The sequence below is a fragment of the Salarias fasciatus genome, chromosome 6 (assembly GCF_902148845.1).
Source record: "Salarias fasciatus chromosome 6, fSalaFa1.1, whole genome shotgun sequence".
Taxonomy (NCBI): Eukaryota; Metazoa; Chordata; class Actinopteri; order Blenniiformes; family Blenniidae; genus Salarias; species Salarias fasciatus.
This window is the reverse complement of record NC_043750.1, coordinates 14,619,443-14,647,117: the sequence shown is the minus strand read 5'-3', so window position 1 is coordinate 14,647,117 and position 27,675 is coordinate 14,619,443. Positions and strand designations below refer to the sequence as shown.

Below are 27,675 nucleotides of genomic sequence, written 5' to 3'. Positions count from 1 at the left end.
TATTTTGAACTTTTGATTTCCAAGATCTGAGGCATTACATGAACTCTCATTGTATGTTCCATATCATGATCTTTTCAACATGAGCAGGAGGTTTGATGAAGACACATTTAATAATGTATGTTTTATCTTAGGATGGTTTATAATTCTTACTTTCTATCCACTGCATCAAAGGTAAAACAATCAATTGTAAGAAGGAGAAAAAAAACATGTAAATTCAAATCCATCGGCCAATCATGAGGCAGATTTCCTTAAAAGGAAAAGTATCTGTGTGTTATAACCGACACCTGCGGCAGAAGCCAGTTTTCAGGCTCACATCATGGACATGCAGTGGATTTTACTGGTCTTTTTATCTGGTAATTGTTTCAATGAACTTCTTAAAAATGTGGCTCTTACATACAGTCAATGCTCACATGTTCATCACCTTTTGTGATTATGTTTCTTTTCCAGGAGGTGTTTTCTCCACTCAGGTCCCTCAGTCAGTGTTGGAAGTGACAGCCAGACCTGGAGACAACATCACAGTCTACTGTGACTGCAAATCATCCCAAACTCTGCATATAGTGTGGTACAGACACTGCACCCACGAGACCCAACCTCCTCTTGTCCTCAAGGCCAGGCGTTCAGAGTTTGAGAGCAATATTCTGAAAAACTTCCCCAATTTTCGCCTGGTGAAAAACCAGTCGTCTGAGTCGTATGATCTCCTGATCACTAACATGACCAGCTCCTACGAGGGCCTCTACTACTGCGGGACTGAGGAAATCAAAGTAGAGGATAAAGATCGAGTCTCTTTGAAATATGATTACATAACTGGCAAAGTTTCAACAAGGATTATTTTCTGTGAGTATTCTCTGAACCCTCTTTGTATGTTTCAGGGTCTAATTATCCAAAGAAATGAGTATTATGCAGCAGTAGGAAGAATTACATTGACGAACAGACTCTTTTTAAAAGGTAAAGTACATCCTCAGCTTTATGTCATGTTTTGTTCAGACTCCAGTGACTCTAAAGACCATGAAACTCCACACTGTGGACTGTGCTGGATGCTGCTCTTCACTCTGTGTCCAGTTATTGCTGGACTCTCGTCTCTGCTGACTTATCAACCCTGCAAGAAAAAAGGTAAGTTTCTGAGAATACAACATTTTTCCAGGGCAATTCTTGACAATAAATTATTAAAGATACACAGATGCAGGTGTTTTCTGTTGTTGAGATAAAATTTTTCTACTTTTTAAATTGATCCAGAACATTTATCTGTGAGAATTTATCTGGTAAACTTCTGTTTTGTTAAGATGCTTTGTGTTTAAATCTTGATGTTCTGAACATCTCTAAAGGCTGTAATGCTGACGAGAAAAGATTTGACGCTCAGGGCCAACTGCAACGCATTCAGGTAAACATTATTCGTTGATACGGAACACATTTGACTCTCCGTTTCATTTCAGATATATCTATAACATTATTGAAATTCACAGATGATTATACTTTGCACATTTGGATTTGTGATTATTGGTTTTGAAAATGGTTTCAGGAAGAAGATGTCTTTCTTCTCTCGGTGGATATTCAGCAGACACTCAAGAGGAATGAAGGGTGGAGTTCTGACTTAACTTTCTGCACATATTCTCCCATCATAGTCTCTGGGACAGGACAGAACAGAACATGCAACTGATAAAACTGGCAGAAAAACAGCATTTAAAGAATCACTGTTTTATGCTTTGTATCACACATATATCAATAACCGGGCAGCTGGATGATTGAATGCTGCCACTGAAAGGTTTTGTTCTCCCCAAATGTTATGTGAAGCTAATAAAAAATTAATTAGATGTCTTTGTTTTGAGTTTGACCAAAATACCTACAATCAACAAGTGATTCTTTACATCCATTTCTTTTATGTCTCGCTCTGTCGATACAAAAACTGTTACTGAAGAATACAAGTCAGGAGTGAAAACCAGCAATCGAGTTATACAATGACAAAATGTACTTTACTGTACTAATGGGACTTTTTTTCCTTTTATAAACTGGTATTTGTGGCTCTAAATAACATTCAGATTTTCAACCACACGCTGGTATTTATAAGATGCAAAGACCCCAGTGAGCGCCATCCCTGTGAAAGATGGCGAGACCTGCGAGATACTGTGTATTCCCTGCGGTATCTTTAACAGAGCTGCAGAGGAGGGAAGATCTGCCGTCACTCAGGTCTTTGTAGAAGCTGGAAGCAGGATCAGAGAGTAAATCTGATAGAAAGTTTGACAAATAAAAAGATAAGGGCGATGCGAAGTTTGATCAGACAACAGACTGAAGATTTCAGTCTGGATGCCAAATATTTTGTCAACAAATGCCAAGTCTCGTCGCTGTGGACCGGCTGGATGCCGTCCTCGCCATCACAGTGGATAGAAGCCGTATTAAGCTACTGTCATGTCAAGCAGAGACCAGAACGCCGGCCACTGGCGATATCTTTGAAGATTGATGCCGCTGCAGAGCGTAATCAGCTCAGACTGAGGCGACGGATCAGAGTTTAAATGTGTCAAACCACCCAAAACATTTTTAACACAAAGAAAAAAACTGAAAAAAAATGCTATCCAATTTTCTTTGTCGCCTCTATAAATGACAGTTTTTCTTGCAATTCCTTAAATGACAGCTCAATCCATTCGTTTTTTTCTTTTAAATTATGATTTACAATTTTGTTTGCGTGTGGTTTGTATTCTTAAAAGAAAATGTATTTAGTCTTGTGTGATGTGATGGACTGGTTTCCAATCCTCTTCAGAAACTTCACATATCGCTGGCTTCAAATCTTAAAACACACTCTTGCAAACAACACAATGAGCAACAAGCTCTCAAGAAACCCACAGTAAAAAAAAAAAAAAAAAAGAAACAGCCCCTCACTTATGGGAACTCACACAGATTGAAGGTGAAGATACGGTGGCCCAATCAAGGCGTTGCATCACAATAGGCCATGGCAAACCACAACTGTAACACTTCGTACGCACACACACGGAGGTACAGCAAACAGGAACTCGCACTCTATTTCAAGCAAGCACAAATATAAATGTGACTGAATTCATTTATGACAGCACAACCGATTGTGCACTTAACAGTAACGTATAGTACTATCAGCAAGGAGCTGTCGTCTCCACGACCGGCTCCGGAGAGTTATAACTAACTGGAAGCTGCGTGTCAGTCAAGTTAATTAACTCTGCTTCAAGTTCACGCCGAGGTTCAACCAAGTTTTGAGGAAATCCTGGCTCTTCTGCTCTCGTATATCTCCCCACTAATTGCTTGTGTAGGTAGTGCAAAGACAGTTTTGTTAGATTTCTTGCAGCCCGCCACTGCTGGAAAAAGGCTCCTGTGAGAAGTAAACCAAAAGCAGAGAAGCTGCACATCAAAACAATGAGTTGAAAAATGTTCCCGGCGCTTGTTAAAACTAATGGAGGTTTGGAAGTAAGGTGCAATTTTTCTCTGGGTAAATCAAAGTAATAAGCTACAAATAACTGCTCATATTCATTATTGATGTGAAAATGAGTGCATGAATATTTGAGCGTAGCAAATACAATGGTGTACCGATTCCTTTGCAGTGGCTTCATTTACATCCCGGACTCTCTCTGACAGTAGAAAGCCTCAAAGCCTGCTGACATGAAACAAAAGAATTGTTTCATGTACTCTAAATTTTATAATTAATGTTTCTAATTCAATTTAACTACAATAAATTACACTATATACAATTAAAAAAAAAAACGAGAACAGGAAATCTGCATCTAGCATGAGATTAGTCAAAAAATGTGATTTTACTGACTTTGAGAAGAGACTTTCTGACCTGAGTATTCCAGAAACGATCAATCTGCTGCACAGCTGTACCCGGGGTTCACAGAGATTGGTTTCAAAAAGGAGAAAATATCCATCAAGCTGCAGTTTTCTGGGTAAAGCAGCCGTGTCTATACCAGAGGTCAAATGAGAATGGCCCGAGTTTGAAATGAGAGAAAAGCAGCAGCGGTCGCTCAAAAACACCTCGAGATACAATCAAGGTCTGCAGAAGACCGTCTCTGAACGTACGACAAAAGATGGAACAGGTGGAGAACAGTGGCAGCGTTTCACCTCTGACATTAGATACATGCCTGCTCTGTCTGTGTTTCTGAGTTGGGCCATTTTCGCCGTTACCTTCTGACTGTGTTCAGATTTTAGAAGCGGCTTCTTGCAGTCATGACCGGATTTCTGCGAAGGTTCATCGGTAGCGTTGACGGCGTAGCGCAGAGAATTCATCCTGTTATAAAACCAAACCTTTAAATCTGAAAACAACTCCGATCCTGCGGGGTTCATGGGCATTTTTCTTTCTTATCTGTGATTTCTAAGAAACCAGCCCACTAAATCCTGGAGCCTGCTGATTACGGAAGTCAAAGGTGAGGATGAATTCATTGGAGGGGTTGGGGAGATACTCGGTCATGGTAACAGTAAAGTAACACAATGAAGTATGACTGCCTAACATCTTGTTCCAAAAACCAAGGACTACGCCATTTCAAAAGCTGCCGCTCTTCTGAGACGCCTTTTCACCAGATTGTAAAACCTGACTGCTGAGATTGGCTCCCATTCATCCACATTAGTAAAGCTGGGTATTGGTGTTCAGCGATAAGGAGCTCTCGCAGGGCTTTGCAGTTCTTCTCAGAGGCATTGGATGGAGTTTAGCTCTGAGGGAGGGGGGGGGCGGCGGCTTTCTTTGTAGATATCACTTTTCCACAAGTGAACTGTCAGAAGAGAGACATCTCCAGAATGTTACCGTTGGTTTTAATTGCATTAGATTATGTTTGTTACGCAAACACAACAAATACAAATCTGAGGTCCAGTGTGCATGTGCGTCATTGTTTAATGACTTTTTTTTTGTGCCTTTGCATATAGGATAAAGACACTTTAATCTGTGCACAACGTCTTTGATGAAATGGGGGTGCAGTTCATGTGGAGGTTAGTGGAGAGAACAGGAAGTTTTCAACACGGAAGTCCAAACAACTCTACCATTTGCAGCATGCAGGTCAGATTTACTTATCCATCCAGTGGTTCTATCATGGGATTTGCACTTCTTGTGAGAATCAGTCACAATCCACATTGAGACTGGCAAAGATTTATGAAGCAGTCAGGAATTAAATGTTTGTCGCAAACACAAAAAAGTTTAGGTTGCTTGAATTGAGCGTTCCACTACCATGCTGTGCACACGTATTTGGCGCTTTATGATTGGTGCCACTGATCTAGATCGGTAGTAAGCCAGTCCTTTCAAGAGAGCTTGGTCTGAATATTCATACAAATTACTCCAATATGCATGAATGAAGGGAAATAATAACTTTAATGAAGTTTTCATGAGGTAATCACACATTAACAATGTTAAAAGCTCATAAGAATATATATTTTTTAATGATAAGGCTCCAAATGTTCAGGTTATCTGGAATAAAACGTGACTCCTTACTTGGATGCAATTCATTGTAAGTCATTGTGCATCCACCTTTTTCTCATAATGCCTGTGAAGAAATTATATTTATTACATATGAAGATGTGAGTTCTGGTACATCTGCTCTGTTTCACTGTGTGATACATGACTGCCTGGGAATGAACTGTGATACATACATTTCTGTTGTCAGCTTGTTGCAGACAACCAAATACGGATGAAATATCTTCCTTGTTTAACTCACACATCGTAATGTTTAAATCAGAACTCTTCAAAAGCCACAGTCTGCTGAAACATATGTCCTTTTAGCTGTGAAACTATACATAAAGTTAATGAGGCCACCTGTGGGGAACAAAATGTGAAGAAGACTTTTATGTTTTCTTTTTTTTTTTCCCTCAGCAATATTTTCTTCACCAACTTCACAACACAAGGTTGACCTCATAACTCCAGCTCCCCCGTCTGATCTGCCCACAGGAAACCCACACAGACAAACAGCCCTCATCTAGGCTAACTGAAGCTGCAGACCAGTGACCTTTAAAGGTTTCAGGCATACAGTTTCATCAGATTCGCAACTCATCACATAATCTGAACCCATAATAGAAACAGAAAAAGTGTGAAGAAATGTTGCATTAAGCCACAGACAGCGGAATAAAATCCCACAGCTGATGAAAGCGTTACAAAACTGATTTAATTTGAAATACCAGTGGATTTCATGTATAAGTCAGAGTAAATTTAGCAGTCAGAAGCAAAGAGTGTGTGGAACAACAAAGATCTGAGTTTGAACTCAAGCTGGAGGACATATTTTTCTGTGTTGCAGTTTCAGCCTCCAGGAAGAAGAACTTAAAACAGGTCACATTCACCACTCAGTGTCTGAAGAATAAGACTCAAGAGCCGGTCCAGATAAAAGCATCATATTCATCAGCATAGTCAATTAGCAAGGTCTGAAAGGGAAAAAAGAAAAGTAGAAATGAGTTGGGTCAAGTTAGTGAATCATCTAAGTTTTTGTTTTGTCCAGTTCCAGATCTTTTTTTTTTAGGGGAAGCTTAATGGTACAAAGAGTTGAGCTGAGAGGGCAGCCTGAAAATGACAGTGTTTGGACCATGAAGTAAAAGCAAACTGGCTGTTGTTTATTGATCAAGTGATTATTTGAATGAGGTAACACTTTCTATTTTTAAGGAAGGAGCACAAGACTTTTGTTTTCACAGTCCACAATATGAAGAGGTGGCGGCTGTGGTTCCAATCTTAAAAAGAAAACAATCTGACAACTTCATTAGTATATTTCAAATTATTGGATTTTAAATGGAATTTGTCACACCGGTGTGTGTCCTCTTCCTCACGGATCAAGAGAAGCTCTCTGATCTCGCTTTCTTGCCAATGCCAAGTCATCTTTACGAAGGATATCTCACGCTGTGTCCAAAAACAACAAGCGTCTGCCTTTTCCCATTCAAGCCGATCGGAAGCGAGCCAATTAAAACCCGGGTCGCTGTAATTCTGGGATGGATTCAATCTGATGCAGGAGCTAGCTTAAACAGTCATATCACATCTGTCAAAACTTGTTGGTTCCCAATGTTCCCTTTAAATAAAAACTTGTTCAGTCTTCCCATCCTTATATATCACTTTCCATCATGCCACAATGAAATAAAATTCTCCGTCCTGCTTCTGTTTTCTTGGATAAGCTTGAGAAAGTTTGCAAAAGTCAACAGGAACCAGAATTGATCGCATTCGTATTGCTATCCTGCAACATGTCTCACTGTCCTGCCACGCGTGTGTTGGGGAAGAAACTCCACTGAAAGAAACGTCACTGACTAAAAGGGGTTAAACAGAAACCCAAAAGTCCAAAGTTCTCAAGCTCAAGGGCACAAAGTCTACAAAAAAGGCACTGAAGCAAATGAGGACGGACGGGCGGACAACCAGAACAGACAAGATGAGATGAATTTATCCCCAAGCCACCAGGTGACGACACTCACACACTAATAGACACAGGTGAAACACATCAGGGAACAGCGGCGAAATGAGGAGGGGAAGCCAAGGAGCCTGAAAGAAGAGAGCTGACTCTCAGGAAAAACACGAGATAAAACATGAAACCATTATTATTATTTCTTTTCTTTTATCCAGTCAGTCTTGGTGTGAAGTTTGTAACTCACTGTCTGATGAGAATAAACCAGTGGAGTCTCACAACTCAGAGTGTTGTTTGTACATGTAAATGTAAGAATCATTTTCAGTAAAGCGGAACAGTCGTTACTTGCTTTGGTGCACAAGCACACTCTTCAGTATTTTTCTGCAGCCCACACAACTGTAATATTTATTATGGTCTGGGACCTCATTTCAACTGCAGTTTGACAACTTTATTACTTTTTTTTTTTTTTTTTTTTTTACAGAAACATAAGTTGTAAAGCTTGATGTTCAATATCATTTGTGTTTTTAGTTTGTGTGTGTTGTTGGGTAGATTTTTTTTTTTTTTCATTTTTATAACCTTCCCCATTGGCAAAATCCCCCTCCACCCCCCCCCCCCCCTTGCTTTTTTTCACATCATCCTGCAGATAAACAGAAGATGACTTTGTAATCTCAAGCACTCCTGTCCTCTAGTGGCGGTAGCGAGTAATAAATCAGGAACATAGAAAACTAAAACAATTAATAAACTTCTTTAACTTCTCAGCAAAACACATCATGAACCAAATCAAAACAGCCATCCATGCTCATCACAGAGAGAAAGAGGGAAATAAGCATGAGTGGGATCATCTATGAGTGAGTGACAATGAGTGATTTTGATTTGATTCTTATTTGAGGATTTTTTTAAATTTAAATTTTCATCATAGATCAGTGCACATTTGGTAATCATTGCATATTTATTACATCTGTTATGAAATTACAACACCATTCACCAACTCTCATTTTCTAAGACAATGGAAGTTGTATCAGCATTTCAATAATACATTCAGATCTCATTGGACAAAAATCCAACTTCAATTCAGAAAGAAAGAAAGCAAGTTTCCAAATTGTCATAATTTAAAAAACAAATACTGACTTCTCACCTGTAAACAATAAAGGAAAAACAAATAATCCAATAACTTTTCAGGTGACGAAAAAGAGCAACATACTATAGCTTTCAAAACTTCAAACTTGCTATTTTAGCAAGCAAGCTCTTCCTGAGCATTTGGCGAATACCAAGGGTTGTACAAAGAAGCAATTAGATCAGATTCTGTATTTGTTTCAGGTGCAACCCATGTCAGGAATAACAGAAACCGTGGACTAATTATTTCTTTTCAGCAACATGTGGTGATGAAATTACACAGGAGATAATGATGATGATACAGTAATGATGGAGATAGTTTAAGTTGTTGATTACTGAGATAAGACTATCGATTTAAATAGGAGGATTTTTAAGCCCCGTACACCCCCTCCTGCTAAAACAGACACACAAAACACAAAATACAAGTCCTCAAACAAAACATTTGTTACTACAGGTTCTCCCTCGATGCAAAATATGCTCATCAGCGCTGACTCGTTCAAGTGTCAAACATATTAGAGTACAATAAAAACCTGATTTTAAATCCAACATCAGTCTTAATGTCAATTAACTAGCCAAAAACAGGTGGTTTGCATTGGGATTATAAACTTAAATCATTGTCAGCGCAGTGCATGGACATCAATATCTATGAAAAATAGGCAAATACATAAACGTAAGTAACATTTTAAAGTCTTCAATAATGGGGGCCTACAGCAATTAAGAGGATTTTAAATAGTCTACATTTTCACAGCCTCTTAACTGTCAAAAAAATTGTATATAAATTGTAGCTGTATGTGAACATTAAAAAAATACAATAAATATGACATTTAAGTTTTCCACGGATTGTGTTAAGAGGTAAAAATCGTGAATGCGATTTCCCAAAAAAATTACCCTTATTTCTTTCTGAGAAAAACTACAGTCATTTAAAACTGCAGAAAATAAAGTCAAGTTTTGATTCATTGCATTTTTTTCTGTTATACAGATGTTAATCAATTTCTAAAAGTCGTCATTATTAAGCCACAGGCAAAAGCATTAAAAAAATCTACACCTACAAAAACACATGGTTATCGGCCATGTGCCTAGAAAACTTCATACCAACTTGAAATCAGCTTCGAATATAAAATATTTTCTACTATAATCCTAATTCTTTCCAGTGCTTGAACACAAAAGTAAGAAAACGGAGGCTTATATTTATGTTTCTCTTCTCCTCTAATTATGTTTAAGCTCTTCCTCATCCAACCATTTCTAACACATCACTTTCTGTTTAAAAATTAAAGAAAAATAACTACAAAAAAAACTATTCACAGCTGACTGTCAGAGTTTTTGAAGGCCACTTTGAACCTTCTCTGGATTTGGCTCATTTTTCTTTTTGAAAAGATTTTTAAGTTTCATAGATTTCTTGCTCTTCTCTTTCTCCTTGTTCTTCTCCTCTCCGCTGTCAGAGGGCGAAAGAGAAGAAGAGGAGACGCCCCTGGGGGGCCGCGGGGGCGGCTCTGTCTCTGTTTGCAGCCTGTTCTGAGGCAGGTTTGGCGTGGAGGCCGAGAGGCTGGCTGGGCTCGACGTCATGGGGTTGCACGACTTTTCAAGGATGCCGTCGTACACGAGCTGGCTCAAGGGACCGACGGAGAAAATGTCTGATGAGGACTTCCTCGGCGCCTGGGCGGTCAACATCAGGTCTGGCTGCCCACTTCGGCTCGGATAAGAACTTGACTCAAGCGCTCCTAACTCCCCCCTCAGCAGGGCTTGCTTATATTCTACTGGATCGTCAAGCCTATCCCAGGAGACTTTTCCAGTTGGAGTGTCCAAGTAAATGTCAGTGTCCTCTCTTAGCATCCGTGGCATCCTTCTTCTGAGAGAACCGGCAGGCATCTCGGGCTCATTTCTCAATATCTTTCTACTTGCCGATGGTTCCAAACCAAATTCTTGCTTCTCTGTCAGGGACGAGGTATCCATAAGTGCTTCAAGTTTCTCTCGAGGTAGCATCTTGATGGCAGCAGCATCAGTGCAATACTCCAGTTCGTCTCTAGATATCTTTCTTGGTGCCGTTCTGACAGTCTCGACCATTGTATCCTTCACTAACACCCTCACAGGGGCTTCCAGAAGGCCTTCTCCTTTGCTCCATGGGAGCTTCCAGGAACCTGTGTCCTGGGATATTCCCATTGTGTCTTTTGTAATTCGTCTGACTTCAAATGTGCGTTCAGTATCATCTCTTGAGATCTTTCTTGAGACGCTGTCCACAGAAGCTCCCAGCATATCTCTTGATATTTTCCTTGAAGCCACATCTGTTGATGCTTCTAATTCATTCCACAGAATCTTCCTAACATCCAGTTGGACATCACTTCTTTCTCTGTATATATTCCTCGATGGAATCTCCATCAAATCCCCAACGGTGTCTTTCTCTACTTTCCTGAGTGAAAACTCTGCATCTGATTCATTTGAACTACCTTTTCGGAGAACGACATCCACTGGAACGTCACTTCTGTCTCGGGATATCTTTCTTGATGTATCCATGATGGACTCTTGTGTGGGCATCCTCAAAGGTGTTTCCAAAGAAGACTCGAAGGCTTTGTCTCTTGACACCTTCCTACAGAAAATGTCAGCAGAAGCTTCAAGTTCTTCCACTGAAACTTTCCGAACTGGAGATTCAACAACAGCCTCTGCTTCTTTACTCAAAGGACTTGTAGCTGAAGTATCTGTAAGTGGTTCAGTTTCATCGAGATAGAGCTTTCGAGAGGTACAGTCAGCAGTGGAACCAGGAAATATTTTATTGAGAGGCTGCGGAGCCGCATATTCTGAGTCTGCGTACTTCTCTTGGGAATTTCTAATTGAGAGAAAAGTGAAACAAGGACAGAGTCAGGGAGTGAATAAGCATAAAATTAGCTGTACATCACTTGAAAAGCATGCAGGAATACATACTGCTTCTTCATGGTTTTCAGAAAGCGTCCCTCTTGTTCGTCGTAGCCAGGGTAATGGGTTCGGATGGGAGCGAGGAGATCGGGGTCCGAGGAGTTCAAGCCAGCCGATGGCTGAGACATGGTGCCTGAACGACGTGACCGACATATGGCGGATCCCCGTGTCCGAGGAGAACGTTTCAGTGGCGGAACTGGAACTGAGGAGAGACCACAGTTGAAATAATAAGTAAGAACAGGTCAATTTGCTCACTACACAGCAAACAATGACATTAATAGAGATTCATCCTAAAAAGTCATCATTTTAGTTTCTTACCTGGCTTCTGTGGTATGATTGGAGCGGCAGGCTCCTCTAGGAGATCCTCTATTGATCCCTGGATGGAGCTGTGACATGAACAAGGCTGCTGTGGCGCTCGCGGTACTCCCAGAGTGACTGAGTCCGAGTAGAGTTGGGCAGTGAGGTTTGCGAGGCCGGGGTTTCTGATGATCGGAAAGCCACAGAGGAGCTCGATCTGCTGCCAGCGGTGAAGACGTTCCCGCAGGCAGGCCGTGACTTCGGACAAGGCATTCCTTTGGAAAACACATATATCATCATACAATTTATGATAAAGTGTAACACCATGAAAAGAAAACAATTAAACGCTTAACTCACTTTGCCTTCAAGATCTTCTGGTCAACCTGGTCTAGAGAGGAGCTGTGAGCCACATGAAGAGTCCCCAGAACAGAACTTCTCTTTTTCTTGATCCTCTCTGCCTGTGAGGAAGCACATCTTCAGCCATATCTCAACTAAATAAGAACTTCCTCTACATATTACTACAATGTGTTTTGTTTGTATTTGTTGGATTGATTCTTTACCTCTTCCTTGGCGGTAGCAAGCTGCAGCTCAGCACTCTGCTTTTTAACGTTGTAGTACTGAACCTCGACCTCATGGGTGATCTGCAGCCACTGCTGAAGGATCTCGGAGACAGTCCAGCTGGCCTGCATGTCCTTCTCAGCCTGTTTCAGAGCTCCACGGACCTAAAGAACAGACATCAAACCAGTGTTGGACACACAGTACCACATTTCAGTTTAACATCAAATCTGCTCCTTTAAGAATTTAAAATCCGTCTACCTGCTCCAGCTCCTCCTCTGCATATCGGAGGCGGCTGAGCTCACTGACGGCTCCCTGCCTCAGCTCGTGCAGCCGGTAAGCCTCCTCCTGCGCGCCCATAATCTCGTCCCTCATCTTCTCCTCCAGGTTCTGCTTCTCCTCTGCCACATTACGCTTTTCCTCCTGGGCTCGTTCCAGTCTGAGCAAACAGAAATGTTCATTCTTCAATCAAAAGAAGCAAAGTCAACGCAAAGTTTAATATGCAAAAAAAAAAAAAAAAAAAAGAAAGCACAGAATACTGACTGTTCTTGCAGGTCTATAAGGCTCTGTTCAGCCCTCTGCAGACTTTCTAAATCTTTCATCATCCTGGCAATGTGGACTTTGCTGGCTTTGTTCTGAGCCTGGGCAAACCAGCAGCCTCCCACTCCCATCACCACAGACACGATGAGAAGCAGGTCCTTCATGTAATTATGAGGAGGGCCTGTGATAAAAGAGAAAGTCAGGATGTGTCACTGATAGAAGATGAACAGTGTATATATGAAACAAGTTGAGGGGAAAAGAAAGGAGTGGAGTGTCTTTTTGCTCTACATTCTTATTCGCTTCTGTCTTCCTATTCTCGAACCCTAACTGGAAAAGCAGAAAGTTACCACCCCTGAGCCTGGTTCTGCAGTTTTCCTATTGTTTAAAGGTTGTTCTTTTCATTTTTTTACTTTTCCACCACTACCTGTTCTTGCTCAGGTTGGGGTTTTTTTTCTGTACAATGCTGTGATACGACTGTGTCGTATTTGCCGTTATTAAAATAAAATTGATTTAAACTGAACTGACATGCAGATTAAAGGGGTAAAGGAAGGAACACGAGTGAGAAAGCAGAAAATGCGTTCTTACGTGTCGGTGGGCCGAACAGAACTACATCCAGAGCTTTGATGTTGAGTTTCTGTTTGTCTCTCTGGTCTTGAACTCTCAGATGGCCGCTCAGGAATGACGGCTCATTAGCTGCAATCCTGCAGGCAGATGTTACGGACGGGACAAGCTCTGTGATGATGTGCCACATAAAATTAACTGACAGTGAAATGCATGGGACTCTCCAATGGCTGTTCTCACCTCGGGAGTGTGTTTCCATTGACTTTAAAGTCTTTAAAGTTTCTTTCATACTGTGGCAACTCAACAAACTCCTTCAGCCAGCGGAGCACCTCATCTTGAGTCCAATTGTGAACTGAAAATAAAGACATTTACAACATGATCCCTCAGGATGCAAATAGAACAAAAGAAGAAAAAAATGGAGGCACGTGCACACCTTCAGAGGACTTCCAGCCCCTCCAGAGCTCCTCCACTGTAATGTGTTGGTCTTCTCTGTGCAGCATGTTGTGTTTGTTGGTCTGCTGCTGCTTCATGTCTTCAATGATGAACTGCAACACCGGGGAGGAGAGAAACAACTGAGTGAAATCAAAGTGTTTTTCAAGTCAATCAAAACAGCTGATCCATTGATCGAATTAGACAATCCGGACCCAGTGAGTGCACGTGGTTTCCTTAATCCCAGGCTACCATGTGGAACCGACTCCCAGTTCCGCTTCACTTCTCTCCTTTCTTACTCGACACGTTTCATTACTACGTGTCATTAACTATCGTCTCTCTTGTCCATGAACTCTCTCCCTCCTGTAGTCCCGCCACCCACCCCATGATCCCCAAGGGTCGTCATCTGAGGACTCCTGGTTTGACACACCTGCATGGAGTGGAGCATTGCTGAGTTGATACAAGTTGATACAAATGTATCTGTCTGTCCTATCTTTTTCTCTCTTTCTGTCCCCTCACCCCAACCGCAACAGCAGAAAGCCGCCACCTCTGAGCCTGGTTCTGCAAAGGTTTCTTCCTTTTAAAACGGAGTTTTTCCTTTCCACAGTCGCTTATGCTTGCTCATGTGGATCTGTTGGGTTTTCTCTGTAAAAGTGTCTAGAAATGACGATGTTGTATTTGGCGTTATATAAATAAAGCTGAACTGAATTGAATAGTCAGTGCACTGGTACAAGTCACAAGCACCTGACATTATCTCTGTCCAAAAAGCATTGGGCGGTACTTGGATTACAATCTAGAAATAAGTTGTGGGTGGTTTGAGATTGCCTTTTTATTTGCATGTGTTTTTGCGCGCATGCGTATGTGCGTGCTTGTCTTGGAATGTCAGCTTGGCTGCAAAAGCTTCATATGATTGGGAGAGGAATTTTGACACATTGATGAGCCCAGACCCCTTCCCTAACATCTCTATGGCAACGGCAACCCGAGCCCTCGGATACTGTATCCCTGAACTGCATTCTGGACAGCGAAGACATTCTAGAATTCTGAGTTTACTACCTATGGCACACACTACAAGAGACTCACAGACCGTTTGAGTATTTACTCTGAAAGCCTAAAAAAAATAAACAAAATGGCACAGCTATACCTGCACAGATGAAAATCCCTGCAATGAGCATGCCTTTACACACACACACCAACTGCAGTTGCAGAATATAGTTGCAAAGGATTGCTTTTTTCATGGGATATAAAATAGGAAGGTGTCTTTGGTGCAGTTGTTCACTGGCCAGGATTGGTTTAGGTAAAGATAACTTCAGACATCACCCGACAACAGCAGAAAATAAAACAGTTTACAGAACATACAGTACAAGTTTGACATAATCTGAAAAAATATGGACAGTTTACTGTTTGCATGAACATGTAATATGTAAAGTTTTACAGAAATCAGTGTATAGCTGTAATGTACAATGTGGTGACAGCACTCCAGTAGCATGATGGCGCCGCATAACTTATTAAGGAACTTCTAGCAGCTACAACAAACTGGCATATGGATCATTTGGAAAGAGGCATCAGGGACATTAAGAGGAGACAAACTCTTCCCTATGACTCTGAAGGTCACTAGTGTTTCTGTATTCTACTAGTGCAATCCAGTTTTGTCACCGAGCCAAAAGCAAAGTTATACTGTTGCTATCCTTGAAGGAGCATTTGACTCTAGCATAAGCCAGGGCACCTGTCGCTGCACTGCTTTACCCTGCCTGCCTCTGGCATGAAAGAGCACGCATGCACAAGGAATCAAGCCGAGGAAATAGCTTTGAAGGTTCAAGAAAAGCGAACTCTGTACCTCCACACTCTCCTCAACCTCAATCCCGCCATCTTGGTCATCGTCCATCATCTGGTGGATGCTCCGCAGGGCCTCCAGGCTGTAGCGATCGGCCTCACTCATGCATGGTGGAGACACCACCATGCAGGGATCTACATGGTGGAGGAACAGCTGAGTTAACATTTTCACATCAAAATATGTCTATTAGACAAAGTGACCATTTCAGCAGCAGAGTCATGGCGTCCACTGACTGCAATGCAACTGTACAATGATTCTTTATGACAGATTAAACTCACACTGGTACATTTTAAATGCACATTTACAAGCAACATTTATGTCATTTTATGTTTTTTACACTGTGCACAGACGTCAGAGGAAGGAACCAAGCCAATTAATTCCTGTTTTCTGTGTTGGGCTGCATGGTGGTGTGTGGAATAACAGTTTTTCCCTCACAGTAATAAATTCCTCGGTTTGAGTCCCATCCCTCTGGAACTGGCTTGATAATCTTACACAATCTAAATGAGGAATGAAGGAACTGTTGACTCCAAATTGCCTGTAGGTGTAAATGTGAGAGTGTGTGTGACTGTGTGATTAGATTGTTTCTATCAGTTCATTTAATAATGAAATCTGGATTCTGGAAGGAAACCAGAACGCCCAATGAAAACCACAAAGCACAAAGAGAACATGCAAACTCCACAAAGAGAGGTAGCAGCCCAGAATTTTAAATTGATCTTTCTGCTTATCTTTCCATAGAGTGACATTTCATCAATTAAATGTTAGAAACATTGTCTCCCTCTGGTAGTCTCTCTCTCTCTCTCTCTCTCTCTCTCTCTCTCTCAGTCCTGAACACCATAAAGTCTCCACTTCTGTCTGATTCTGCAAAGATTGCATCCTGACTTCTTCCTCTCCACCGTCACCTTTGTCTCATGTGCAGGAGTTGGGTTTTTCACCGTAAAAGTGCCTTCAGATGTCCATGATGATTTTAGTGTAATATAAAAGAGGTGAACTGAATTGAAAATGTGTCCATGGCACTACATTTGAATTCAATTCAATTAGGTTCAACTCAATTAATTTCATTACAGTAGCTCTTTCCATTGTCAACAATGAACTGTATAATTCTTCAGCATTTACAATTTTAGAGTCTGGTTTCAACGATCATTCAAAACTATTTCACCCAAACTAAGCTGGTAAACACCGGCCTTGTCAAATTGATTAATTAAATGATCCAGAACAAAGATGCCCGGGCCTGGGATTTGATGGTCACCATTTTACAGAATGTAATCAAACTGCAGTGAGGAGCCGGGGGAGTCATCACAGGCAAATCGACTGTAATCATTAGACTAGAAATCGTACAGTGTGTTCCTGGCTTAAGTTTACGGCAGGACCGTGGATTCACTGGAAGTTGACGCACAGCTTTCCGTCATCTGTCAGCCTTCTGAGTCAGAGCCCATTTTTGTCTTTGTGACTGTTTAGTCTGGGTGCTCCAGGGGTGAAAGGCGCTCACATAAATCCACTAGTAACACAAGCTGCTCCCTATGCATGATATAAAGAAGACATTAAAGAACTAGAAACAGTGGATTTTAAAATCTCAGCAGCAAATTCACAACATGTCTACTTTTCACGTGGCGCTAATCCTCTTTAAAGAACATTTTCACAAATGCAGTAGAAGAATGTCAGTTCTCCGTGACGCTGTGGCACCATTAACCAGGTCGAAAAGCATTGGATGTATTTAGATATACCTTCTGTACATAGAAATAATTCATATATCCAACAAAAGAAGTAAAATAATTTACAACTATTTCATTTTTATTTAACAGTTTTGACTCTTCTTTACTCAGTCCCCTCAATAGGACTGGAAAATTTGCTTTTGCTTGTCAATCCCACCGACAGGGGTTCTGTGGAGGACCAGGCCTCTCCTTGTTGATGAAACTTGCATTTCTCTACAGTGACGTGACCACTCAGCTGGACAAGCTATTGGGTGTCAGGTGAATGCAGAAGCCCTCCAAGCACTGTTTGTTTGTGTGCGGCTTTATTACTCATGCTGTCAGGCCATAAGTCTTCATACACAGTCACATTACTGGAATTCAAAACAGAGGATTGTTTAAGAAGGAAAAGTTAAAGACTTAGTTTAGATTAGGAAATTAGGATAAATTGGGATTTGGATTTGAGGCATGGAGGTGAAATCACAAGGAAAAAAAATAATTGGAATCAATATGATGGGAATAAGAATGTGTTTGTGTGTTGTTGGTGTCCCAGCAGGACCTCAGTTTAACCCTTTCCATGAAAGCTCATTCTAATAAGACTGGGATTTTTTTAAAATAAGGTGATCAACTGGTTAAAGATGCAAATAAAGGGTTTTTAGTTATTAAATGTCTTTTTATATGCAATTCTCTAATGATCTAGAATTGAATTTCACCTGGGAAATGTGTTACACTTTGTTTGAGGACAGTATCATCAAAATCGAGATTATTCAGACTGAGAAGCAAATTTAAAATGAGTTACAGAAGAAATAGCTGTTTCAGACTGGGTGGCGCCACCCGGTCGTGCGCGTACCTGAAGGGTCGAACCCTGCGCTCCCGCCGGGGAAGGTGAATCCGTGGAGGTCCCCGGCCCCGTGCGCGGCCAGGAAGAGCGCGGCGGGGACCAGGAGGACCAGAGGAGACAGCGGGAACATTTTCCGAGACTCGGCGACTTTTTTTTTTTTAAATCCACACAGGAGAAAAGTGTTCAGAGCAGACGGAGAGGGACCGAGACGCCCATAGAGCCGGGGTCAGTCAGCGAAAAGTGTTAAGCGATCCGTGTTGCTATTACTGGTGCGGCCGAGGCGAGATGTGATACTAATGTTCACCCGAGAAATTAGACAAGAGGGACGCGCGCGCTCCTGCAGAGCGCGAGGTCTGAGCAAACACTTCTATCCAAACTCAGCGGGACTGCGCGTCAAAACTCTCCCAAAAAGGTTTGAGGGTATTCCAGAAAAAAAATGGCACGTGCTACATCAGGACAGATGGCAGAGGCGGGAGCTCTCGTGCTTCATCTGATCCATGAAGATGGAATGAGGAGATGAAGAGGCGCTGCAGGCCACTCGTCTCTCTGGATTGTAACTTTTATAAGCAGCCCTTTCTTACTCCAGTTGTCCTCGCAGCTCTCTGCTCTTATTTGCTGTCAGCCTTTTTCCCAACAGAGATGATGTGACGCTGCTTCCGCGGAACTGACGCCTCCAGTCTCCTTCATCATCCTCCTCCTCCTCCTCCTTTCTCGCAGAGGGGCCTCTTTCTTATGTTTCCTAACCTGATTCCCAAGCCAAATATATACATAGAGGTCAAACATTCCAGCTTGTTAAATACAATGAGTTTGCTTGGCAGATTTTAATGTTATTTTGTATTTTTATTTACCGCTTTAATCATTAGGAGCAAATAATTCATGATAAAAATGAGAGAAATAACCCAACAGTCATTCCTTCAACCAATCAGGACCTTACTGATGCTGTTCTGGTCTGGATGGAGCCTCAGTCAAAGCCCCTGGATTGTCACTGTTGGGAAGTTTTGACAGAGACCAGCTCTGTCTTGCCAGGAATAGTCTGTCCTATGTGGCATTATAGGCTGACCGTCCAACAGCTGTACCCTTGTTCGCAGTTTTTCAAGTTATGTAGGATGGATTAGCAAGTATTGATGCACCTGTTCTCCTCTTTTCTCGTAGTTTCCAGTTTCTTCAACAGAAGCATACAGCCTGATTCTGTGGAAGAGGTAGAAACACGAAGAGAGAAAGCAGACCACACAACACAGCACGCAGACTTCAACTGAAACAAAGTGTCCGGTTTCATTCCAGCTCTCCGGCTCCTCGTTTAAAAATAGTGAGGCAGATTTGACCTCTACCCTGTGGAGCATGCCCAAGTGGCGAGCGTCCAAGAAGGTCTCAGCGGGATCCAGTCGATGAGCGTTTGACATGATTTACACGGAGAAAGGACAAGCTGGAATTGATGCAACAGCTAAGAGGCGAAAAACATTAAAAACTTAACCCTTGAAATCCAAATCAATTACACAAATATGGATCCTAGGCTTTTTTAATTCATGATCCCTTGCAGGGAACACTCAGCATATTGATTCACTTGTGAGAGAATAATACGACACGCAGACGAGGGGAAAGTGAGAAACTCCATGTTAAATATTTATTCCATAAAACTAAGAGCAAAAAAGCAGCTCTCGTGATTGAAAATGTCAGAACGCGACATAAAACCAAACATTAATACTGAAACACACAAACAAGTATGCGCCTCTCGACACGACCTCGCCATTAAAATACAAATGAAGAAAATTAGAGCTCTGATGCCTGCAGTGTGCAAACCTGCAGCGAAGGCATGACTGGAAAATCCTGATGAGATGCTGCTCGGTGAGAAGACTCGCTAATGATTATGTCAGGTTCCATTATTCATGCTGAGCTGCTTTGTGTGGTTTCAGGAGCCGTGTTAACTAACCGGGCCACCTGTCCGAGGCGTGTGCTGCCTGGAGCGGCATGAAAGATGGATGGATGAACACTGCCATGACTAGTTTAGGAAGACTTGTTAAGGATTCACAGCACCACGCCAAAAATTCATCTTGAGCTTTAGCACAAGTTCCACCATTGATATTTGTCAGGTTTTATTGGGTGGGAAAGACCAAAAGTCTTTCCCAACTCCACCACAGCAGAAGAAAAAGGCTTCAGTGGCGCCACATGTAGAGTTAAGAGCTTAAAACAGCTTAAAAACCATGAATTTACACTGTTGAAAATGTGAGATCAAGAAGCAAAAAAACAGAATTACTTACTGCGGCTCAAACGGTAGAAGTGGTTATCATTCAATCCCAAGATGGGTAGTTTGATTCCCAGTCTGCCTGCCTCTGTGAGGCAAGGCATCGAACCCAAATTCACTTACAGAGAGGTGGACAAAAAAAAAAAAGGTGTACCGAGAAAAGGGTACGAAAACACCGTATGATTAAAAGTGTCACAAATGGATCAACATCAACAAAATCATGTCCTTAACGCTGCCTGGACAGCTTTAACATTTCTTTAGTTATATCCAAGCGTCCAGACAGCCGAGTTGATTTAAGGCTTCACTATAAAGGGAACATTGCTGGGAACAACAGAGACTAATTAAGTTTCGATTTAAGTGCAGGGCATACAAACAGCATGTTGATTAGACGACAGAAAAAACAGAACAATACACTTAAAACAAGCATACATTCTTTAAAAAGCCCATCTTTGATTTAAAGAGTAACAATAAAATAAGGTCAGGGGCGTAAAGGCGGCCTGAAGCAGGCCGGTCTCAGGCAGACGTGTCTACGTTGTTTTAAAGTGCCTCCTTAAAAACAAAGACTGATTGATTCTCCAAGATTGATTTGTTTTCTTCAAACTGCCCACAATTATTTTCAATTGGTAAAAGTGTTAAGTATGCATTAAAAGACCACCGTGACCTCTCCGCTGACACCACACAGCAACGGGAGTCAAACCACATGTCCAACTATTTGGTAATAAAAACAAACCTACTATGCAGTTTCACACAAAAAATGTACCTCAGGAAAAGCTTATAAAATATAATATGAATAAAATAATATAATAATATTCCTTGGTCCATTAAAACTATGTTACTCTTAGAAATTTTTCCCTTGCTTATAATCATTAATTCAACAAGTTTTTGTTTTTTTTTGTTTTTTTCAGTAAAAAATGTGACCTTGCTCATAAGAAAGCAAAGTAAAAGTATCTTCCAAACCCAGACGTTGTATAAAAACATAGTTATCTTACAAAATATGCTGTTGAGAAAGTTAGATCGCACGGTCACCATCCTTGAGGTGAAAATCTGGGATGTGAAGGTCCTCCGTGGGTCTTTTGGCATGTTCTGAAGAATCCACAAGAGGGCGCTAAAGTACAAAGTCACAGGTACTTTTGACTTGTCCACTTAAAACTCTCAAGCTGTCCTCATGATTTTCACAAGTTCAGTCCAACGCAGAGCTTCTGTGCAATTCTGGACACGATTATGAGCCTCTTCTCAGTAACATGTTTTCCGTGGCAGTGTCCGACAGTCACAGCGGTCTCTGTACTCCGTGGCTGTCCGCCAGGATGCCGCCGGTCACGATGAAGAAGTGCTGTGGGATCGCAGAATGGCGCCGGCGGCGTTGCAGTGGGGCCTGGGCCCGGGCTCGGGGGTGTAGGTGAAGGTTAAGGCGGTGGAGTAAATGATTCCGTCGTTGCGGACCAGCGTGACGGGCACCTGGACGGGCTGCCTCACCCAGCGCCAGCCCTCCCTGAAGGCCGAGATGTCCGGCACCACGCACAGGACGCTCTCCCCACATCTGGGACCAAAACCAAACCAGACCAGGCCTGAATGTTTACACTGCAACACAAAGATGGACCTCGAGCACCGAAGTGGAATAACGACCCCCGTACCTGTACATGGTGTCGGCCTCCACGTCTCCAAACCACACCCTGAGGTTTGGGGTGAAGTTCTGTCCCGTCAGCTCCAACATGGCCACATCTCCGCCGCCATTTAGCTGAACACACACAAGGAGAACAAGCTTTTTGACAAACTTTGAAACCCTGAACTGAAATTTCATTCAGATTCCCACTCAAGTTTATCGGTAAAAAAAAAAAGAAAAAAAGGCCATTTTCAGTCTGACCTGCAAACTTTCCACCACTGGCACAGGAGTGACCGGTGAGGGGACGGGGCCCATGCCCTCATAAAACGTGTACTCCGCTTTGTCCGTGCTGATGATGGTCCAGGAAGCGCCGTCGTTAATGATGTCCTTGTTGGTCTCTTTGGAACACGGAGTGGCCTGGAAGAACACACACAGACAACGAGTTAATATTAATAATCATCATTCAAAAAGAAATGCGTTCAGCTTTCCTGGTTTCAGGTAGAAGTCTGTCAACGACAAAGTGAAATTCATCCTTTGGAACACCTCAACTTTGAGTCGAAAACAGACAACTGAATGTTTCCTACACTGGCAGTAGTTTCTGAGTTAAAAAGCAGAATTAAAGTAAGTCTAAAAGAACTCCTTAAAGCTGCGTGAGCCTGTGAAGGTGCACCTGGTACTGGATGATCCTCTCCTGTGAGAGACACAGATACATTTTTTCGGTGTCTTTCAGGTAGAAGGCGCACTTGTGAAGCTGGGACACGGGATCGTCCGCATCCAGCAACGCTGTCTGCTTGTCAACTTTGCGAATGATCTGAAGAAAAAAGGAAAAAAGAAATAAAAAAAATACAGCCATCATCAAAACGAGGAAAAATTCTTTATGCGTGCAAGTAAACAGAAACACAGGCAGAAAAATACTTTCATGTGCATTTAAAGCACATGAGTGGAATGACAAGTCAGTTTCTCACAGAAAAACACACATTGATTAAAAATAGAAAAAGGTTCCCAGCCTATTTACAAAATGCAACTAAAGAAACATTTTTTTCCACTATTTATACTCGACCCAAAGGCCTTTTTGTTGCTTACACACTGATAAACTTAATTATAGCAAAACATTTTCAGGGCACAGTTTGTTAAATGTCCCCCAAAAAATGTGCTGCACATTAGAGGAGCATAAAAAACAACAAGATGTGCTCAAATCTTCCATTAGAGAGAATAACTCACACTGAAAGGTCAACAACCTTTGTTTTACATTTTCACACTGAAACTGATTGGATAAGTTGATTTTAGAGACGTCAGAGTCTGTGAGGAATCAGCGAAAGTAAAGTTCAGCTCTATTTTCACTGATGTTTGGCTGCTGGGTGGTCGAGTCGGTGGGAGCCGGTTCAAAAAAATAAAGCAGAGAAAGCAATTTTTAGTTAAATTTGGTTAAGATTTTTCCTGCTGTCAAATAAATAAGCAAAACAGAAGAGTGGGATGAGAAGTGACACGCACCAGCCGGGGCAGGGCCATGCCCGTAACGGAACACACTAATTTCACAGTCTGGCCATAATGAATGTAGCCGTCTCTCACAGCGAATTCCTCCCCTTCAGACTCATCGTCATCCACTAGGAAGAATCAAGACAGTGACAGGACGCAAGATAATTATACATGTGTCGATGAATTTTCAACAAAGGGCCGAAAAAGCAAAAGCAGATGGTTTAAAAATACAGGTGTGACTCACAGAGGTGGATGAAGAAGGCGCCCCACTGCTGTGAGCTGGCGTGAAAATTGCCCCCTTCCACATGAAGATACCTGGTGCTGACCGTCTGGGACCGCAGCCGGTTAAACAAGGCCACCTTCGTTCCAGAAGCTATACACACTGACAGCAGAGGAGGAGAATTCAAAGATCACCCCTTTAGATCAAATGTAAACATCAATATCGCAGTGACACACACACACACACACACATTTTGTATGTGTACCAAATCCTGCGACTCACAATCTGCGTTTTTCAGGGACTGTTTCTTCTTGGAGGGTTTGGAGATGACCTTGATCCTCTTGCTGAGGAAGACTCCGATGTTGGAGCTGTTCCCGTACAACATCTTCACAGACAGCATGAAGTGCTTCCTTTTATCCGAGTCGCTGATGTACAGGGTCTTCGCCGTGCAGAAGTGCTGCCGCCGAGAAAACATGAAAGTTTAGGAGATTCAGCACGAGGGTGGGTTTTTCTGTTTGTCCCCGTTTCACTTCTCTTTCATCTCGTCTGGCAACACAAGCTCATTGAGGGCATCGGTCGAAAAGGAACGTGAGGACATGCGAGAGCTCTGGCTACAGAGGGAGCGCGGCAAATGAGATTTTTGCAGCAGCGAACAGGCGAGACGGTGAAAATACAAAGCAAATGCCGCTGTGTTTTAGTGTTCATGTTGTAGTTTATTAGTAACAAATCTACACAAAAAAAGAAGTATCTTTTATGTAAGGCAATTTTTTAGGATTTGGCGATTCCTGAATCAAAATGTAAGAGAGCTCGATTATATGAAAATAATGAGAACTGTTCATTGAGCCAGAGAGGGGAGGGACCCGTCGATTTATTTCTCTTTCATGACGTTGAGCCAGCTATCTACAGACACAAATTCTGACATCATTATCAGTATAATGTGCTCATCAATTACTTTAAATTATGGCGATAAGTTCAGATTATAATAGTTAAGACAGTTTCGTAATGCATTTTTTTGATGGTAGTCGTTCACACCTGAGACATTTTTTACAGCTTTGATTTCCAACTTTGATCTTTTTTGAATGCACTGAACCCAACAGAGTTCAAAAAGTAACACATCTGTGTGTCCCTGCACATTGTGTCTTGAAGAAAGTCCACACACACACACACACACACACACACACACACACACACACACACACACACACACACACACACACACACACACACACACACACACACACACACACACACCTTACCTTCCCTTCCAGATTCAGTTGTTGCATTTCTTGCTCACTGTTGCCAATCCCAATGAAAGCACATGGCTGAGCCTCCTGCTCTGTGCAGCCCTCCTTCTCCATACTCTCTAACTTCTTCTGCCACCCAGTGCCCATCAGGTACACACAAGGCGGAGGACAGAAAAATCTGTGAGAAGAAAGCAGATGTCAGACACACACACACACACAGCCTCAATGCAATGCATTAATTTCAAACAGGACATTATTCACACTGGACACAAATTTCAGATGTATTTCGAACACAAACCTTTTCTCATTGCCGTACGACTTTTGTGCAACTTTTGCGTGCAGTATGAGCACAGTCTGATCATCTTTCTCCTTCAAGTAATTCCTCATAGCCTCTCTAAAATGGAAAAAAAAAAATATTTAGCAGCTTTCCAAAAATGAAAAGCACTTTAATCAAGTTATTCTCTAAACTTTCTGGGAAGATGCAAAGAGTTTTTTTTTTCTTACCTTGTCAAACGCTGAGGCTGAGGTCGCTCACCAAACTTCCTGCAGAATTAAAAAAACAGTATCAGGTATTTGAACATGGATTCAAAATGAAGGCTGCTGCAGTGAGTTGCATGGTGTCAGTAACACCTGGAACATAAGACAGTGTGATTCCTACAGTCTGATGGAGAAATAAAGATCTTGAGAGGAGCTGGAACAAAGGTATACTGTGTGTCCAGGGGTGTTTCTAGACCCCCTGGGGGCCCTAGGCAAGAGGGACTATGGGGCCTCTCAGGCCCAGATTTATGATGAATGAATTTCTTTTCTCTGTGCTGCTGGAACACTGCATTTTCCCCCTGTGGGACAAATAAAGGACTTTCAATCAATTCAAATCAATCTAAATTATTCAAATGTTGCTGTGTGGTAACATGAGACAAGGCGCCAATCAAATTAGATTTGTAACTGTAGCATTTCTACATTTGCAAAAGAATAATAAAACACAATAGATGTATGACAACAGATATCTGTACTTCCATTTAAAAGCTGCCTTGATTGATAAGGACTCTATGGCTGGAGCTGTGTCACTTCACGTGACTCACTTTGCACCAATATGGTTCCTTCTTTCTGCATGAAAATGTCATTTAGAACCTTCCTGACTGAGGAGTTTGCAACAATGTATCGTTTGAATGACGTCATCATCTAATTTGACCGAGATATGCAAATGAACTGTGAGGAGTTGGCAACAATGTGTCAGTTTTAAAGGTATTTTGTTTTTTGTCAAAACACAATAAAGCCCATTATATTTATGGGCAGTAGTGGGGCCCCATTAGGTAAGTTCCGACGTGTCATTGTAATGTATCCGGGGAGTTTCAAGTTGTGTCGCTGATACCCGCCGTCTGTCGGGGCCCCCTACTAGCAACTAACCAATGAGTACTCGGAAAAGGGCCCCATGCGGGGGATTTTCGACACGCTGTCGTTGCAGCATCAAGTGTAGCGCCTTTAATTTGTCATTGAAGTTGACTGATGTCAGCCGTCCCTCGGGGCCCCCTTCAGTTCGGGGCCCTAGGCAAATGCCTGTGTTGCCTACCCCGTAACAATAGAAGGTAAACATACCAAAATGTGGTAATGAAGTTAAATGCAATAAAATGATTAAAGTAATGTATTTGTGGTTTGATTTAGCTTTTTTCCTTGCCACTGATTTACATTGTTTCTGAGAAATTTTCCTTGTAATTGGCCAATATTTAAAATGCTGTCATTTTGACAGTAAATGAAAACTCTTTGGTGGTTATGATATATTTGCGCCTAATGAACAAAGTATTCTCTTTCTGATAATAACTAATTAGTAAATCTGCAAGTCTGACAATGATAAATCTTCTTAAACATGTCATTTAAAAAAAGTAAGTGTATAAGTGTATTATGCTGCATAGAGAACAGTTTGATAGGAAACGACTTTCCTCAGTTGGCAGAATAGCAACGAGGGAGGAGAAGAGTCCAAAGAGAAAGGTGAAACTTTTTACTAGTCTGAAACTTTCTTTCGGAGAGGGAAGGACGAACGGCTGTGAAAGCTGGCGAAAGTACGGAGAATAGTTCTGCACAAGTCGAGCAGGAGGAGAGGAGGACAGCGTGGGGTGAAAACCAGGGGGAGAGGCAGCGGCACGAAGCCCCGAAACATCCCCGCAAAGCCCGCAGACCCGCAACTGGAAGCCCCGCACGGAACCTGGACATTTCTTCACAACACACTGCTTTGAATTTCTGCACTTACCCCGTAACAACGGGCGCCATCTTCCGAGTGAACCCCCCGCCACCTCCCCCTGGTACAAAAAAAAAGGAAAAAAAAAAAAGAAAAGAAAGTCCAACAATCGCGAGAACCCTTCCTCCCCCCCCGGGCCGCCCCCCCTCCACCAGAGCCGACGGCGCAACAAGAAGAGCCGGGGCAGAAGGAGGAGAAGGAAGGAGGGAAAGAAAGAGGAGGGGAGGTGTGTGTGACGGGGCAAATGGGTGAGAAGTGGGGGCGGGGGGGCGGGGGGGGGGGGGGGCAGACGCCAAAACAACAGCCGTGGGAAAGTTTTGAAATCGCGCGAGAACGAAAAAACTCTCACAATAGACATGAATGGTAATTGGCCGAAAATCTCGCGAGATCGGTGAGGCAGGGCTCCCACACTGTAACTGGATTCCCACGCCTTGTTGAGCAATAAAGAAGACTTCACCTTTCTGCACGGCGGAGCTGCTGTAACAGCTCAGACACACACTCAACAAAACAGTACACACACACGTGGAAAAAAAAATGCAAGTATTTTTTGTCTCACAAATCCACCATTTGTGTGTGTGTGTGTGTGTGTGTGTGTGTGTGTGTGTG

The 27,675-nt window shown here is 42.2% G+C and overlaps 3 protein-coding genes across 4 annotated transcripts; 1 reads left to right on the top strand and 2 right to left on the bottom strand.

Moving 5' to 3' along the window:
- The first annotated feature begins 315 nt into the window (after nucleotides 1–315).
- On the top strand, nucleotides 316–1,794 carry LOC115390663 (uncharacterized). The gene is made up of 5 exons (XM_030094599.1): nucleotides 316–353; nucleotides 448–834; nucleotides 985–1,110; nucleotides 1,323–1,378; nucleotides 1,517–1,794. Exons 1-5 carry the CDS (start codon nucleotides 317–319, stop codon nucleotides 1,652–1,654), a joined length of 744 nt encoding a protein of 247 aa, XP_029950459.1. The 5' UTR covers nucleotide 316; the 3' UTR covers nucleotides 1,655–1,794.
- A 7,934-nt stretch (nucleotides 1,795–9,728) lies between these two features.
- On the bottom strand, nucleotides 9,729–18,198 carry stim2a (tromal interaction molecule 2a). The gene is made up of 12 exons (XM_030094141.1): nucleotides 18,070–18,198; nucleotides 15,538–15,668; nucleotides 13,708–13,819; nucleotides 13,515–13,626; nucleotides 13,299–13,414; nucleotides 12,717–12,894; nucleotides 12,435–12,612; nucleotides 12,179–12,340; nucleotides 11,976–12,076; nucleotides 11,640–11,893; nucleotides 11,331–11,523; nucleotides 9,729–11,235 (listed from the first exon to the last, which is right to left on the bottom strand). Exons 1-12 carry the CDS (start codon nucleotides 18,188–18,190, stop codon nucleotides 9,729–9,731), a joined length of 3,165 nt encoding a protein of 1,054 aa, XP_029950001.1. The 5' UTR covers nucleotides 18,191–18,198.
- Nucleotides 18,199–19,665: 1,467 nt separating this feature from the next.
- rbpja (recombination signal binding protein for immunoglobulin kappa J region a) lies at nucleotides 19,666–27,127 on the bottom strand. 2 transcript variants are annotated; one of them, XM_030095140.1, is made up of 11 exons: nucleotides 27,082–27,127; nucleotides 25,344–25,382; nucleotides 25,138–25,233; nucleotides 24,852–25,017; nucleotides 23,878–24,052; nucleotides 23,620–23,757; nucleotides 23,388–23,503; nucleotides 22,570–22,707; nucleotides 22,161–22,316; nucleotides 21,931–22,034; nucleotides 19,666–21,836 (listed from the first exon to the last, which is right to left on the bottom strand). In XM_030095140.1, the coding sequence occupies exons 1-11, from the start codon at nucleotides 27,099–27,101 to the stop codon at nucleotides 21,614–21,616; spliced, it is 1,371 nt and encodes a 456-aa protein (XP_029951000.1). In that variant the 5' UTR covers nucleotides 27,102–27,127; the 3' UTR covers nucleotides 19,666–21,613. The 2 variants fall into 2 exon arrangements, with proteins under 2 accessions (XP_029951000.1, XP_029950999.1); XM_030095139.1 differs by having other exon boundaries at nucleotides 22,570–22,710; nucleotides 23,391–23,503; nucleotides 27,082–27,101.
- Between the last annotated feature and the right edge of the window lie 548 nt (nucleotides 27,128–27,675).

Excerpts from the sequence above, each read along its gene's own strand:
- rbpja (XM_030095140.1), bottom strand. The coding sequence starts at position 27,101 with ATGGCGCCCGTTGTTACGGG. Across the intron at positions 23,758-23,877 it reads GTCCCTGAAAAACGCAGATT|TGTGTATAGCTTCTGGAACG; the intron begins GTGAGTCGCAGG and ends CTCTGCTGTCAG. Across the intron at positions 21,837-21,930 it reads GAGGCCGACACCATGTACAG|ATGTGGGGAGAGCGTCCTGT; the intron begins GTACGGGGGTCG and ends TTTTGGTCCCAG.
- stim2a (XM_030094141.1), bottom strand. The coding sequence starts at position 18,190 with ATGTTCCCGCTGTCTCCTCTGGTCCTCCTGGTCCCCGCCGCGCTCTTC. Across the intron at positions 12,613-12,716 it reads CTTATAGACCTGCAAGAACA|ACTGGAACGAGCCCAGGAGG; the intron begins GTCAGTATTCTG and ends CTGTTTGCTCAG. Across the intron at positions 12,077-12,178 it reads TTGCTACCGCCAAGGAAGAG|GCAGAGAGGATCAAGAAAAA; the intron begins GTAAAGAATCAA and ends GCTTCCTCACAG.
- LOC115390663 (XM_030094599.1), top strand. The coding sequence starts at position 317 with ATGGACATGCAGTGGATTTTACTGGTCTTTTTATCTG. Across the intron at positions 835-984 it reads TTCAACAAGGATTATTTTCT|ACTCCAGTGACTCTAAAGAC; the intron begins GTGAGTATTCTC and ends TGTTTTGTTCAG. Across the intron at positions 1,111-1,322 it reads TCAACCCTGCAAGAAAAAAG|GCTGTAATGCTGACGAGAAA; the intron begins GTAAGTTTCTGA and ends ACATCTCTAAAG.